The sequence below is a fragment of the Crotalus tigris genome, unplaced genomic scaffold, assembly GCF_016545835.1.
Source record: "Crotalus tigris isolate CLP2741 ecotype Arizona unplaced genomic scaffold, ASM1654583v1 scf7180000017576.4783729, whole genome shotgun sequence".
Classification (NCBI taxonomy): Eukaryota; Metazoa; Chordata; class Lepidosauria; order Squamata; family Viperidae; genus Crotalus; species Crotalus tigris.
Window position 1 is genome coordinate 384,329 of NW_024096487.1, and position 16,457 is coordinate 400,785.

The 16,457-nt window shown below is 38.3% G+C and overlaps 1 protein-coding gene across 2 annotated transcripts in view; it reads left to right on the forward strand.

Annotated features, from left to right (window-relative positions):
* Positions 1-12,331, forward strand: part of RAPSN (receptor associated protein of the synapse) — a 32,482-nt gene extending 20,151 nt beyond the window's left edge. For both annotated transcript variants that reach the window (XM_039357418.1, XM_039357426.1), the window contains exon 8: positions 11,056-12,331. In XM_039357418.1, the coding sequence (XP_039213352.1) occupies positions 11,056-11,128 (73 nt within the window). In that variant the 3' untranslated portion in view covers positions 11,129-12,331. The remainder of the gene's footprint in view (positions 1-11,055) is intronic.
* Positions 12,332-16,457: the final 4,126 nt, after the last annotated feature.

Consider the following 16,457-nt stretch of genomic DNA (forward strand, 5'->3'; position numbering starts at 1 on the left):
TCTAGAGTCTCAATATCTTTTTTATATTGTGGTGACCAAAACTGGATGCAATATTTCAAATGTGGTCTTACCAAGGCATTATAAAGTGGTATTAACAGCATAACATACCATGCAGGGCTGCTGTTATGATAAAATAGGGGAGATTTGCCATGTACACTACCATCAATTCTTAAGAAAAGGCGACATCTCAATGTAATACTATTATTATTGCAACATCCTTTCTATACTTGCATGCACTCAACTGATAGAATAACCTCATTCCTCCTTGCAACCAAAACACACATACTCATTTTCACTGGCACACGCTTTGTAGAAAATGAAGTTAGCCTGCTACCCACTATTCAACTTGCTACATACATGATGCAAATAAGGCAAAAAAATATAGAAATGCCCCAAATAGAACACAAATATTTCATTTGCCCACCTCCACCCCATAAGCTTCATGAACAAAGCAAGGCAATTAATGTCTTGTCTGGTAACAGTGATGTAACAGAAGTCAATTAGAGCTAGGTTCTCATTAAGAAACAGATTTTAAAACACCAGTGGAAAGAACAATTAATTTGAATGGAAATAAATGTTTTCAAGCCTTGAATAATTCAATCCCATTATTAATGAGTGAATTGATATTTTATTATTGCTGTTAATGAAAATGGTAATTAGGCAGACAAGGAAGAATACTGAAGTTCAGTACATAGCTGCACCTAGGGCACCTATTATAGCACTACTAGAACAAGGGAAGGTCTTGAGTTGTGATCAGCTGACTTTGTGCCCTTTAATTGAATTTACAGTGAGGGTTCCTAGTTTTCATCTGGTTATTATTTGTAAGAGGTGGGGGAGGGAGAACTATAGCTTTATTTGTTCATGCTTTGGTAGCTTCTCACCTACATTGCTGTTATAGTCACATGTTAGATGTCCACAAGTCCTCTTTCTGTCCCTTCATCTTAATCCAGAACAGCGCCATTCAGGTTGTTCTGCACCTTCCAGACTATTCTCATATCTCATTATAACTCAGGGGTCTTTGCTGGTTCCCCATTTGAGCCAGAGCCCAATTTAACCACTGGTCTTTCTGTTTGGAATTCTTGGGTGACAAGCCTGCCAGTATTAGTCTTTCATTACTTCTCTTGACAGTCCTGCTTGCTCCAGATGTTTTTCTGAACAAGGTCTCCCTCCAGAGTTATGGTGTCCAGATTCCAATTTTCAGGGGCCTAGCCTTGTGCACTTTCAGATCAGCTCCCTCCTCCTCTTCATGAACGTTTAATGGCTTTTAGAGGTTTTAAAAACTTTTTTTATTTGAGTAGTTAGTTACAGTAGCATAGAGCCTGGTCATCTCACCCTATCTCCTTAGCTTTTGAGATTCTTATTGTAAGTTAATACTTGTTTTAATTTAATTATAGATTTATATATACCCAACACTATTGAAGGGTACTGTTTGAAATATGTATGGTGGGCAGTTTTCATTGATAATCTTTATTTAATGGTTTGACTTTAAAGTTATAGACTAATTTCATTGGATGGACTTTTTAAATTACAATAGGTTTTAATTTGTACTGTGCACAATAAATATTGTTAAGAATTGATAACTTGTGTTACCCCTCCCCCCAACTGAAATAAATATGTAGAATCATAAACGCAAAATATAAATAGATTCGGAATCAACCTCTGGATTGAAAGAATTGCTTCAAACGAAATGCCTAAAATTAATGGCAAGAAATAATCTGTTGAGATTTAACTCTGCTGCATCATGAGAAATGATGCACGTTGGCAGATCAAATAGGTGAAGCATAATGTTTAATAAGTATGCATGAGATCTAGAAAAGTGTTGATGTATTTATCCTGTTTTCTGTTCAAACAGAGCACTCATTCTGAAGAGAGAAACTTGGACAGGCTTTTGTAAACGAAGAGCTGTCATGGCCTACATTACAAGGAAAATAGCAAATGAACTCATGGATAAGTGTTTTTGGCAGCCAATGTCTTACAGTGAGGTTAACTTTAGAGTGCACTAAGTAGCATGGCAAATATTCCAAAACAAAAATACTTCTGTGAACATGTTGCACTGGCCATGACAAAGAGTGAATGAGCATTTATTGTTGCAAAGTTGTTTAGACTTCTTCAATAAAGAAAACAGGATCTGCAATACTTCTGGAAAATAGCAAAATGAAACAAGTAACTGCTATCTTTAAAATAAAAGTTAGATGCTCTAAGAACAATGTTCACTGCTTAACATGTTAATCATTGCCTATTGAGAAAAATGAAGGAAAGAAGATTAGAACCATGTAAAAGATCTAGTTCAGGGATAAGGAATCTTCAGCTCATAATAATAATAATAATAATAATAATAATAACAACCCCCAGTGAGGCACTACCTTGACGTGGTTGTGGGGCTTGTGTACTCTGAGGAAGATGAGAGCTATGCTAGAGGTTCAACCATACTGGACAGGTCTCATCAGAGGAGTCAGACAAAGAGTGTCTCTCCCATAAAAAATATGGTGAGACGTAAATTTCAGAATGCCATACCGGCTCGGACGTCGCCCGGGTTAACAAGGTCCTCACTAGATATTGGAGTTCCTGGATATCTGGTGAAAAATGGGTTACAGGACTCAGGACTGTTGGCTGAGCAACCAGGGCCAGCAGCTGCAGAACTACTGGAAGAAAAGGTGTTTACCCGTCGCAGATACACAGTGATGGAAAACAAAAAAATAATGATCTGTTACTACAGATCAAGTCCAACAAGAAGAGGATATCTAAAACGAATGCACCAGTTCTGGAAAGAACAACATCCAGAATCAGAAATAACAGAACAGAGACTAGCAGATCAACGCCGATTTATAACACGAAATAAAGTATTCACAGAAACAGAATTGGACGAACTGCAAAGGTTTACCCAGGGCAAAGAAATCAAAGCCTTACCAGAAGTAATTCAGAATGTAGAGGCAAACCAGGGGGAGTTGGCAGTGAAGGAATCCAGCAGAGATATACAACTGTTCTCATTTGGAAACCAGGCACCTCTTCCTCAGGAAGAACAAAACCCTCTAACTAAAGAAATAAAAGAATTGAAACAAAGAATAACTGAGCATCTAGAACAGCACAAAAACAACAGAATAAGGCTACCTGCATTGAAGCTTGTTCCAAAGAAACAGCTAGCACAAGCATTAAAAGATGCAAATACTGCAATATCAAGTATAAGCACCAATTCACTGCAAGAAACAAACCAACTAATGTACAGCACAGCTGCAGTTATAACAGAATACCTGGGATGCAAAATCAACAAAAAAGAAAAACAAACAAACAGTGCACCAGAAAAATGGAAGGTTAGACTAGAAAATAAGATCAGCAAGTTAAGATCACATGCAAGCAAGCTAGAACAGATGAAAGAAAAGAAGCTGAAGAACAAGAAGACCAAAGAATACCTAATCAAGAAATACCACTTAGAAACAAGAAGATCAAGGAAGCACTGGAAATAATAAAGCAACAAATAACAGCTATAGCCAGGAAAATCAGTAGATATGAAGCTCGAATTGCAAACTATAGGCAGAACCTCCAATTTCAATCCAATCAGAAACGTTTCTACCAATCCATCAATGGAGAAACTGCAAGGAATCAGTCAGTACCTGACAAGGAAGAACAGTGCAGTTCTGGAAGCAGATATGGGATAACCCAAAGAAATACAACAAGGATGCGGCTTGGTTAAAAGAGGTGGATGCAAATAAAACAGAAGTTGAAATGAAAGAACTAGTAATAACAACAAAAATGGTAGAAAAAAGAGCAAGGAAAATCAAAAATTGGTCAGCACCAGGTGAAGATGAACTGCATGGGTTTTGGTTGAAACATCTAACTGTTATACACCCACTCATTGCCAAGCAGTTCAACAATATACTACAAGGAGGAGAAATTGAAAAGTGGCTAACAACTGGGAAAACCTACCTAATAATGAAAAATCCAGCAAAAGGGGCAACACCAGGTAACTACAGGCCAATTACCTGCTTACCAACAACTTTCAAATTACTAACTGGTGTGGTAGCTGATGCAGTACAACAGCATCTAGTTGAAAACAATCTCTTTCCACCTGAGCAGAAAGGAAACCGCCCCAATAGCAGAGGAACAAAAGATCAACTCCTAATAGACAAAATGATCTTGGAAAACTGCAAGAGAAGGAAGACCAACCTGAATGTGGCATGGATTGACTACAAAAAGGCATTTGACTCTCTGCCACATGATTGGATAATAAAGTGCCTAGAAATAACAGGAGTCAGTAGAAACATCAGAAAATTTGTGCAAAGATCGATGGCACAATGGAAGACACAGTTGCAGATCAATGGTGAGAGGCTGGGAGAGGTTAATATCAAGAGAGGAATATTTCAAGGAGATTCATTATCACCATTACTATTTGTTATTGCACTGTTTCCTCTGTCAACAATACTGAATAACTCAGGACATGGTTATCAAACATCAAAAACATCTGCTAGACTATCCCACCTCCTTTACATGGATGATCTGAAGCTGTATGGAAAAACATCATCTGAAATAGAATCGCTGCTCAACACTGTCCGTATATATAGCCAAGATATTGTAATGGAGTTTGGCTTGGACAAATGTGCCACACTTACTATCAAACAAGGAAAAATAGTGAAAACTGAAGGAATCAAGATGCCCCACGAAAATAACATTAAGAGTCTGGATGAGGAAGAGTACTACAAATACTTGGGTATCCTTCAAGCTGACAACATCAAGCACACTGAAGTCAAGAAAAAGATTAGAGGTGAATACATCAAGAGAGTGACGAAGATCTTAAAATCCAAACTCAATGGAGGAAATACCATAAAGGCAATCAACACCTGGGCAATCCCAGTCACAGCTGGAATAGTGGACTGGACTCAAGCAGAACTAAAAGCAATGGATAGGCAGACCAGAAAAATAATGACAATGAATCATGCCCTTCATCCACGCAGTGACATTGATAGACTTTATCTACCAAGGCAAATAGGTGGGCGTGGAATGCTACAAGTACATCAGATGGTTGAAGAAGAAAAAATGGCTTTGGAAGAATATCTGAAGAACAATGATGAAGATGCACTGAAATTAGTATATCAGGAAGGCTTACTAACTACTGGAGAGACCAAACTGGCCTACAAGAAAGACCAAATGAAGAACAGAATAGAGGCATGGGAAGACAAAGCACTACATGGCCAATACATGAAAAAAATAGCTGGGAAAGCAGATAATAATAAAACCTGGCAATGGCTAAGAGCAGGAAAATTGAAGAAAGAGACCGAGGGACTAATTCTGGCTGCACAAGACCAAGCCTTAAGGACAAATGCATACAAAGTCAAAATTGAGAAGACAGCAACAGACAGTAAGTGCCGCCTATGCAAAGAAGCTGAAGAAACAGTGGACCACTTGGTAAGCTGTTGCAAGAAGATTGCACAAACTGATTACAAGCAGCGGCATGACAAAGTAGCAACAATGGTGCATTGGAAGATCTGCAAAAAATATCATTTGCCTGTAAGCAAAAACTGGTGGGATCATAAAACAGAGAAAGTCATAGAAAATGATAAAATTAAACTGCTCTGGGACTTCAGAATTCAAACAGACAAGCACCTGCAACATAACACCCAGACTTAACAATTGTCGATAAGAAAGACAAAAAAGTCTGGATAGTGGATGTGGCAGTGCCTGGAGATAGCAGAATAGAAGAGAAAGAACTGGAGAAGATAACAAAATACAAAGACCTACAAATAGAAATAGACAGACTGTGGCAAAAGCAAGCAAGGGTAGTACCAATAGTCATAGGCTCCTTGGGTGCAATCCCAAAACAACTGGAGCACCACTTGAACACATTGGCATTGACAAATTCGCTATTAGTCAATTGCAAAAGGCGGCCTTATTAGGAACTGCTTCCATCCTGCGACGATACCTGTAATACCATCAAACATCCACATCTGCCTATCCCAGGTCCTGGGTAAGGACTCGATAGGTAGACAAAATGCCAAATCCAGTCTGAACATCTGGCTGACTGTGCGATGATCGATAATAATAATAAAGTTGGAAGGGACCTTGGAGGTCATCTAGTCCAACCCCCTGCTCAGGCAGGAAACCCTACACCATTTCGGACAAATGGCTGTCCAGTCTCTTCTTAAAAACTTCCAGTGTTGGAGCATTTACTTCTTCTGGAGGCAGGTTGTTCACTGATTAATTGTTCTCACTGTCAGGAAGTTTCTCCTTAGTTCTAGGTTGCTTCTCTCCTTGATTAGTTTCCATCCCGTTGCTTCTTGTCCTGCCTTCAGGTGCTTTGGAGAATAGCTTGACTCCCTCTTCTTTGTGGCAGCCCCTGAGATATTGGAACACTGCTATCATGTCCCCCCTTGTCCTTCTCTTCGTTAAACTAGACATACCCAATTCCAGCAACCGTTCCTTATATGTTTTAGCCTCCAGTCCCCTAATCATCTTTGTTGCTCTTCTCTGTACTCTTTCTAGAGTCTCAACATCTTTTTTACATCGTGGTGACCAAAACTGGATGCAGTATTCCAAGTGTGGCCTTACCAAGGCATTGTAGAGTGGTATTAATACTTCACGTGATCTTGATTCTATCCCTCTGTTAATGCAGCCTAGCACTGTGTTGGCCTTTTTGGCAGCTGCAGCACACTGCTGGCTCATATTTAGGTGATTGTCTACTAGGACTCCGAGGTCCCTCTCACAGTTACTACTATTGAGCATGGTACCACCTATGCTGTACTTGTGCATTTGTTTTTTCTTGCCTAAATGTAGAACCTTGCTTTTTTCACTATTGAATTTCATTTTGTTAGTTAGTGCCCAGTGTTCAGTCTGTCCAGATCCTTCTATATCTTAAGCTGTCTTCTGGAGTGTTGGCTATTCCTGCCAGCTTGGTGTCATCTGCAAATTTAATGAGTTCCCCATCTATCCCTTCGTCCAAATCGTTGATGAAGATGTTGAAGAGCACTGGGCCCAGAACAGAGCTCTGGGGCACCCCACTACACACTTCCCTCCATATAGATGCAGTTCCATTGAGGACCACTCTCTTGAGTACGGCCGGTAAGCCAGCTACAGATCCATCTGGTGGTGATTCTGTCTACCCCACATTTTTCTATCTTATCAAGTAGTAGGTTGTGATCTACTTTATCAAATGCCTTACTGAAGTCCAAGTAAATTATGTCCACAGCATTCCTCTAATCCACTAATTTTGACACTTGGTCAAAGAATGCAATAAGATTTGTCTGGCATGATCTATTTTTGACTTTGTTTGCCTCTAGGTGTTCGTTGATTCGTTGTTTGATTATCTTTTCCAGGATCTTCCCAGGTATTGAGGTCAGGCTGATAGGTCTGTAATTTCCTGGATCCATTTTTTTTCCTTTTTTGAGGATGGGAACTACATCAGTTCTTTTCCAGTCCTCTGGTAGTTCCCCTGTGTTCCAGGATCTTTGAAAAATATAGTTCAGTGGTTCCGATATCACATCTGCCAGTTCCTTGAGAACCTTGGGGTGTAATCCATCTGGTCCTGGCGATTTGAACTCATCTAGGCTGGACAGGTGCTCACTAACGATTTTCTTGCCTATCTTAACTTGTGTTTCTGTTTTGTTTTTTGTGGCACTATTTTTGATAGGTTGGTCTTTTTTTTCCCTTTGTGTAAAGACAGATGCAAAAAATGAGTTAAATAGTTCTGCTTTCTCCCTGTTGCTTGTCACCTTCTTGCCACTTCCACCCACTAATGGACCAATCATTTCCTTCACTTTTTTCTTGTTTTTTACATGTTGAAAGAAGCTTTTTTTGTTATTTTTGACTTTGGTCGAAAGCCTTAATTCATTTTGAGCCTTGGCTTTTCTTACTTCATCTTTGCAGGCTCGGGCCACCTGCCGATATTCTGACCTAGCTATGTTCCCCTCTTTCCACTTTCTATACTTGTCCTTTTTATCTTTCAATTTGTCAGAGAGTTCTTTATGCAGCCATGCTGGTTTCTTTTGAGAGCTGTTGTTTTTCCTCTTTGTTGGTATTGTGCTAGACTGTGCTTTTATTATCTCATTTGTCAAAATTTCCCAAGCTCCTTGAGTTGTTTTCCCCTTGAGGATTCTCATCCATGGAATCCTTCCCAAGCCCTCTCTAAGTTTATTGAAATTAGCTCTCTTGAAGTCCAAGACTCTAGTTTGACTGTGTTCTATTGGTTGTGCTTCTATAATGTTGAATTCTAATATTGCATGATCACTTCCTCCCAGGGGTCCTATGGCTTCAACACCGTCTATCATTTCATCTCTGTTAGTGAGAATTAGATCCAAAATGGCTAATCCCCTAGTTCCCTTCTCTACTTTTTGGGAGACAAAGTTGTCTGCTAGGTTTACCAGGAACCTGTTTGATCTTCCACTTGGTGCGGAGTTTGTCTCCCAGTTGATGTCAGGGTAGTTAAAGTCCCCCATTACTATTTTGATGTGCTTCCTACATACCTTAATTAGCTGACTAACAAAAAGTTAATCTATTTCCTCTGTTTGGTTGGGTGGTCTGTAGTATACACCTATGGCAATGTCATTCCCCCCCCCCCCTTTTATATTGACCCAAATGCATTCAAGACAGTTTTTATCATTGTTGTACTCTATTTCTGTAGAGATGTAGTTATTTCTTATATAGAGAGCAACTCCACCTCCTCTTTTATTTGGTCTGTTTCTTTTAAATAATTTAAATCCCTCTAGCTGTGTGTTCCATGTGTTGGTTTCATCCCACCATGTTTCCGTAATGGCAACAATATCGTATCTGCCCTCATTAACCTGAATTTCTAGTTCACCCTGTTTGCTGTTCATACTCTGTGCATTGGTGTATAAACATTTGAGTCCTTTCTACATAACCTGTGTGGTGCCTGAGTTCCCTTTTTGTCTTACCACCTATTTGGTTAGTGCACTTTGTGTAGCACTCGCTATTAGAGGCTTCATTTTGCTTGATAGCAGGGTTGGTATTCGTGTCCACACACACATCTATGCTACATGCACTGATAGCCCTATAATTTTTAGATTGCCGGGGACAGGATTGTTCCGTATCAATTAACTTCCTGTCCCCGCTGTTTAGTTTAAATTCCCCTCCAGAAAATCTGTGAATTTATACATGTTGTACATGGCCCCAAAGAGGTCCTGCCTTATAAGAAGAGAAAGTTATCAACAACCACTCTCTGCCTATCTGTATAATTTCATGTTAGTAATCTAGACCACAGGTTCCCAACCTGTGGACCACTAGTGTGCTGTGAGGGGTTTGCAACTGGCCGCGGAAACAGCCAGTGAGCGCACATGCATGCTCATTTGTATGAGCAGCAGGCAAGCGCACGTGCTCCATTTGTGTGAGTGGCAGACGGTATGCATGCTACTCGCGCAAATGGAGCTGCACACACGTGCTTGCCAGCCGCTTGCACAAACCATCCCTCCCCCCGCCCCCCCCCCCCGGGGTCCACAAAGCCGGAAATGTTTTTCTACACCATGGCAACCAAACTAGTCACCAGTGCCATATTTCAACACTCCCTACAGAAGAAATGTGCAGATGTTTTCTGCTTGTAATACTTTGCAAACTGCAAGCCACTCTTTCCCCTGGGGTCAGAGGAAACCATTACAGGTAGAAATAAAAAGTAGTGGTTCTTTTTTCTTTTCCTTCTCTTTCTCTGCAGAGAAAAATGACTGCCTTGAAGGATTTTTTTGATCAGGCTCACTATATTGTGAGTCTCACAAAATGGATGTTGTAGAAATATGGTAAAATAAATAAATTAATCAGGGATGGGGGCATTGACAAAGGGGAGGAGGCTATTTTCCTTTAAGACCCACTCATTGATATATAGCCTGTAGAGATGTCCTGGAGAGCAATTGAACCCCTTCAAGCCAGATTATGTTTCCATTCTAGTTTGGCTGGTATACGGTTCCAGTGTTAATCAGATCGTTTTATGTGGTGAGAAAATGTAATGCAAGAAGAAAATAAATTGGATCTAATGTGCTTTGTACTAGGTCTCTTTAAAATCAGAACAAACTGTTTATAATTCTAGTCCTATTGCAATCAGAGACTAACATTCATCAAATTTTATTCTGCATTGCAACAAGTCATGTTGCTAAGCACAGAGAGCTGGGTTATCCCCAAGTAGCTTGTGAATATATAGTATAGTGCAATGATGGCGAACCTTTTAGAGACCGAGTGCCAAAATTGCAGCCCAAAACCCACTTATGTGTCGTCGGGTGCCGGGTGGGCGTGGCCTATTGGCTGGGTGTGGCCCATTGGGTGGGCGTGGCTGCGATGGTAACGGCAGACTGGGTGGGACTAAAATGTTCAATCAATCAATTCCAACTTTGCGAGATCTTTTTTTTTCCCGAGAAATTGAAATTGACTGACTGATTGATTGAATCTTTTTGGGGGGGGGCACATGACGGCGGAGGCCTAAAGTGAAAAGGTTTTATAAAACCCAGCTGAAGGCCTAGGACTGGGACAATGGCGCGAGTGCCCACAGAAAGGGCTTTGCGTGCCACCTGTGGCATGTGTGCCATAGGTTCGCCACCACGGGTATAGTGGATGGTGGAAGAGAGAAAGGAAGGATTCATTATTGCTGATATAACTATTAATTTTTAAAAATATAAGTACCTAAATATCTTTCAGAGACCAAATGTTATAGCAATACTTATATATTATCCTCAAAGCACAAAAAAGCAGCAGTTAAAATGATATTCGTATTATTGGTTCCCTTCTTGAAGTAATCATTGCAAAAGACCTCAATGAAGGTCTTTATTCTTCAAATAATTTTAAATGAGTGAAATTCCAATTAAATTATTGTTTCAATTATCATTGTTTATTTTAAGCATGTCTTAATTATATTTGTTTATGTTGCATTTCTTTATAGGAACAAAAAGGTAAGATAGCCTTAAAATACTGATATTAAGGAATATGTTACAGTATTTAAAACAATCACTTCAATGAAAAATGCAGGAAATCATAGCAGAAAAAATCATGACCTTCTCCATCAGAATTTGGAATATAAAATTGAGTATTACTCAGACTCCTGCCTAAGATATCCCCTACTGTCTTTTCCCACTGCAGGTGCCTGCAGACTAACGGAACACGAGGTTGCCCCAACTGCCGGCGTTCATCAGTTAAACCAGGGTTTGTGTGAACTGCTGATGAATTGATGACTTAAGAAAATTCATCCATTAGGTGTGAAAAGACAGAGCACTGGAGCAGTTCTGTTACAGGATCTAGAGATGAAACCCATCATATAGATACAAAATCTCCTGCAGGATTGATGGAAAATGCACACCTAGATCTTTGTCATCTCCTTTCACACATCTGAGTTGTGAACCTCTTCCAGGAATTCTGTATCATCTCCTCTTTCAAAGCCAGCTAGAATAAGCCACCTTTGCTCCTTCAACAACTTGTTAGCTTGATCTTCCACAATCTCAATTTGATTTTGATTTTAATTTTAATTTTCTGCTTCTTTTGCTAGCTTCCTTCAGGGCCAACTCTGACACTCATACTTCACTTCAGAGGTTGTGGGAGCTTCATCATTGGAAGCTTTTAAGAAGAGATTGGATTGCCATCTGTCAGAAATGGTGTAGGGTCTCCTACTTGGGCGGAAGGTTGGACTAGATGACCTACAAGGTCCCTTCCAACTATTCTATTCTAATCTATTTCTTTTCTATTCTATTCTATTCATTCCTCATGGGAAGCATACTGATCCTACCTACATAATGCTTCTTGAACTGGCACAGTATTACTTTCTTGTAGGTATAGTGACAGCTACTCTTTTCCAGACATTGCTTGAAGTTACTTCGACTTAACATTCTGACTGATATTTTTCGTAATTTATATTGGTACCTAACAGCTGTTTATGGTTTAAAACAACTAAGCCATTCATAATGCGTCTTTTTCCATTTCCAAAGAACTTTTCTCAACTTGATGCTTTTCAAATGATTTCCAGAATTTTTAGGTAACAAATTTTGCGATTCAAAGTCCAATTGTCTGGAAGGAGTCAGATTGGTTAACTAATATGTCAGAGTTAAGAGACTGCCTCTCAGCAATGTAATTATTTCAGTATGTCTCTGTTTTCATTGTACAGCTGTATCCTTCAGGTTCTTCTTGAAGTATCTGATATCTTTAGTTTGCTTACATTCTCACAGAACATTCAATTTCTGCATGGGACTAGGGGGGGGAAGCCTTACAATGTCCCAGGGAATGTTTCTTGCCTTGTATTCCTTTGCCATCATCTTGTAATGTTATATGGGCAGTGATTGGTCCAATCATGGAATTGTCAGCAATGTATTTATACTTTCTGTAAACTGTTTATACTGGAATAAATAAAATCGCAGCCTGTAAGTCAGTGTTTTCTAAAGTTGTAGCTATGTTTTCATCTTTTAGAAACTGAAGAAAGGAAGGAAGGAAAGGAAGAAAGAAAAAGAGAGAGAAAGAAAGAAAGAAAGAAAGAAAGAAAGAAAGAAAGAAAGAAAGAAAGAAAGAAAGAGAAAGATGTATATTGACTAAGAAATATAGGTGTTATTAGTAAGTGTCACCCTGACCAAAAATACAATATAACATTCTGTGAAGAAGCTGTTTTAGAAGAGTGGGAAGAACATTATAAGAAATTCTAAATGTTGGTTGTGGGAGATACATATATATGAGTTGTGGAGGATATATATGAGTGAGTCATCTGAAAGATGGCCCAAAGGCACTGGCAGAGAAAGGTCAAGGATGGATGCTTGTGTGCCCAGAGCACATCAAGATAAAGGCAGATTTAGAATCTACAATATACTAGGGAGCCAGAATAGTTTAGAGAATTATATGTTGGAGGCAGAATTCAGGAGGCTGGATGTTGGAGGAAGGAGTGTGGGAGAGAGATATCAGTAGGGATTTAAGAGGAGGAAGGAGATAAAATGCCAATATAAAGGAAATGAGAAGTATGAAATAAAAGCAGAAGTGAATTGAAGCAACTGGGATACAAGGGTCATGGATATAAATAGGAGATAGAAAAATAAAAAATACAGCTTTAGAAGAGATTATAAAATTAAGAGAATAAAGAGTTAATAGACCATAGATTAGTTTGAATCCAACTAGGTAAAAGTAAACTGCTAGTCTCATAAATTAAGATATGTTATCACTGCAGAGATATTAAGCTAGAAATAAGATAGCAGAGAAACAAAATATAGAAATAAAAATACAAAATTATATAGTATAAAGAACAAATGTATGAAAGATAATAAAAGCTATGGAATGAGCAATGGCGTAATGATTAAAGTGTAGCTGAAAAGGTATAGCAAAAGTTCAAAGTTTACTTGACACGTACTCGTCAATTTGTTGAAAATCCAGCCCTTCTGTAACCTAGTTGTGGATGAACATCTGTGAACTTATCACTACCAAGTTTACTCAGCACTAAACTGCTCTAACAGATATACTCACTCTTCTGATTCTTGATGTCTAACAATACACAATTCTCATTATTGGGAAAGGGAAAGAACAGAAATCAGTCACCACCTATAAAAAGCTTTGCCTCCTCTCTAATGAACCACTGTCTTTGTTTTTCCTAAGTTTGTACCAACCCTGAACTACAACAATCTTAGTAATGCTCCCATCATGATAAAGAGAGCCTAGTAACTTGCACAAACATTCCAGTTTCTTTTCTAATTCCACAAGTAGGCAGCCATTTTGTTCATTTGAGCTGACCATCTTTTTACTGATGTAATGCAGTAGAAAAGCAAGTATGTGTATTGTTAATTTGTTAATGGAAAAATGAAAACATAATCCCCAATAGCATTTTGCGTTTAACTACTTAATAAACATACTTTTTTTTACATAAACTGTCTCCAATCCTGTAAACAGTAGCATTTTTAAGACAAAACTATCAGCTTTTGTGATCAGTTTTCTTTAAACAGCTGAAAAATACTTTATAAAAACATAGATACCAATCTAGTGTTCTCTAGGTTTATTGGGACTACACCTCCAAGACTACTAAAAATAAAAGTTTTCTTGATAAAGTTCTATGGAAACATATTTACCTCTCTTATCTGGATTTTCCAGATTTTTGCATGTCTTTGCTACTAAATACTATCAGCTTTATCTTGTTCCTACCAATCTAAAAAGGGGATGTGAGTAAACGAAGTTTGGTGCTTGTTTCATATATTCCATAAAGTTATGAATTGTGTGAAATCTCCATGTAACAGAATAATAATCTCTTTACATTCAGTTGCACCACCTTTAGCTGGAGTAACTGCAATCAGATTCTCCTTGTAATTGGTAATCTCTCTTATGCGTGCTTAATTTTACCATTACTCCAATACTGAAACATAGAAAAATATTAGCATACATGACATTGCTCATAGAAAAAGTCAGTGGAGTAGACAGTGATTTTAAACAAATTCCTGATAGTTGGGGAAGGAATTATTGCAAACCTCTCTGTACAGTAGAATTCAGAGTTATGAGTCCTATGATGCAGATTAGTGTGGAAACCATAAGAGTATGCCATGGTCCACCTACAATGGTTGAAAAGCTGAGCATGACTTGCAATGCCTATGCTAGGAATACCTGGAACCTGTCTGCATTTGAAAGATTGTAGCCTCTCAGTATTTCTAAATGCCAAATAGCACCTGAATCTGTATATACACCTCTCGGGCATGAGATTTAATTCAGGAGATCCTCTACTACCCCTCTTTTTTGTAGATAAAGTGGTTTGTTATTTTAAAACTGAAGGCAAAGCCCTAAGAAAACAAGAGTATGCTGTTGTGTCAGCTGGAAAGAAACTACAAATATTCTCTCTTCAAAAGCTCTGATAAGCAGCTGGAATTACCCACAGAAACTGTTCTACTTCTTTTGATACATCTAATATTTGTTCTATCCTTATATAAGTGCATTTTGTAACAGTCTGGAATTGTATATGAGGCATGTCCTTGTATTCTCTTTAACATCTTATAATAACCATAATTATAAGGTGACCAACTTTTTTACAATGAAAAGGAGGACACAAATTGAAGAAAAAAATATCCTAAATAAAAGAAACATTTTATTCATTGCAACAATAATACAGACAACTTGCATGTACAAAGTTTGCCAGCCAGGTGTTTTGGCGCACTCAGTAGCAATTCCTATTAGCTTTCGAAAGCCAATAGTGGGAGTAGCACAGCTCATGCAAAAGTTGAAAAAAAAAACCATCAAAAAAAGGTGCCGGAATGCCGTTCTGAGCATTATATGAGGGGGGAAAAAAAGCCCTGCAGATTAGTCTTCAAATATCGAAAAGGAGGACATAAAGGAGGACACTTTTTTTAAATTTTTATTCATAATACAATTAAAACAACAGTGGACAAACATGACATTCAGGAATACATTTTCCTATCAGTTCCTATCATGTACAAAAGTTTAATACATCGTTCTTAACCTCTATATAAGCCTCATCTTCTATACAATACAATTATATATACAATTATATGTACAGTTATGTATATCTTTTAATTCTACCATTAACTTAAAGTCCGAGCAGTTCTTAATTCATACCAACGGTAAAATTTGCCCCAGATTTCGAAGTATTCATGTTCTGTCTTGTCTTTCATAATCATTGTAAGCCTGTCCATCTCAGCACATGATAGAATTTTATGCAGGAACTCTTCTTCCGTTGGGGTTCCCTTATTCCTCCAATTTTGAGCAAAAACCAGTCTGGAAGCCGTTAAAATGTGTAGCATTAAATAAAGTATGCCTTTGTCATGCTTTTGCGTAGTTAAACCTAATAGAGTTCTGGTTTTGGTTCTACCACTTGCTCTAATATTTCTTCCAACCATACTTTAATCCTGTTCCAAAAATCACAAGCTCGCGTGCATTCCCACTACATATGATAGTAAGTTCCACTTGTCAAATTACATTTCCAACATTTAGGGGAGACATTGGTACACATTTTAGCCAATCTTGTGGGTGGGAGATGCCATCTATAAAACATTGTGTAAAGGTTCTCTTTGTAAGAGGTGGCCAAAGTAAGCTTCTTGTTTCTTGCCCATAGTTCTTGCCAAATGTGCAGATCAAAATTAAGACCAAAGTCCTTGCTCCAATTCAACATAGTCACTTTTACTTGTTCTTCGTACATTGCCTGATCTAACAAATAGTAGTATAATTTTTTAATAATTTTATCCTCCGACCCCAAAATTATTTTATCCAATTCTATTGGTTCTAATTTAATGCCTAACTCTTTTTTGTCTTTCCGATATCTCGCCTGCAGTTGCAGGTATGCCCACCATTCTAATTCTATCCCTTCATCCTGGAGGACACTTTTTGAGGGAGGACAGAACTTACAAAAGGAGGACTGTCCTCCCTAAAGGAGGACAGTTGGTCACCTTAATAATTAGCTTGGAGAAATTCTACTTAACATAGCACCATCTTCTGATCTACTGGGAGCATTAGATTTTAATGGATTTTTTTAAAAAATTAAAACAATTGTATCTAACTTCTGCAGCATCAAAAAGCCTTTGCATTTT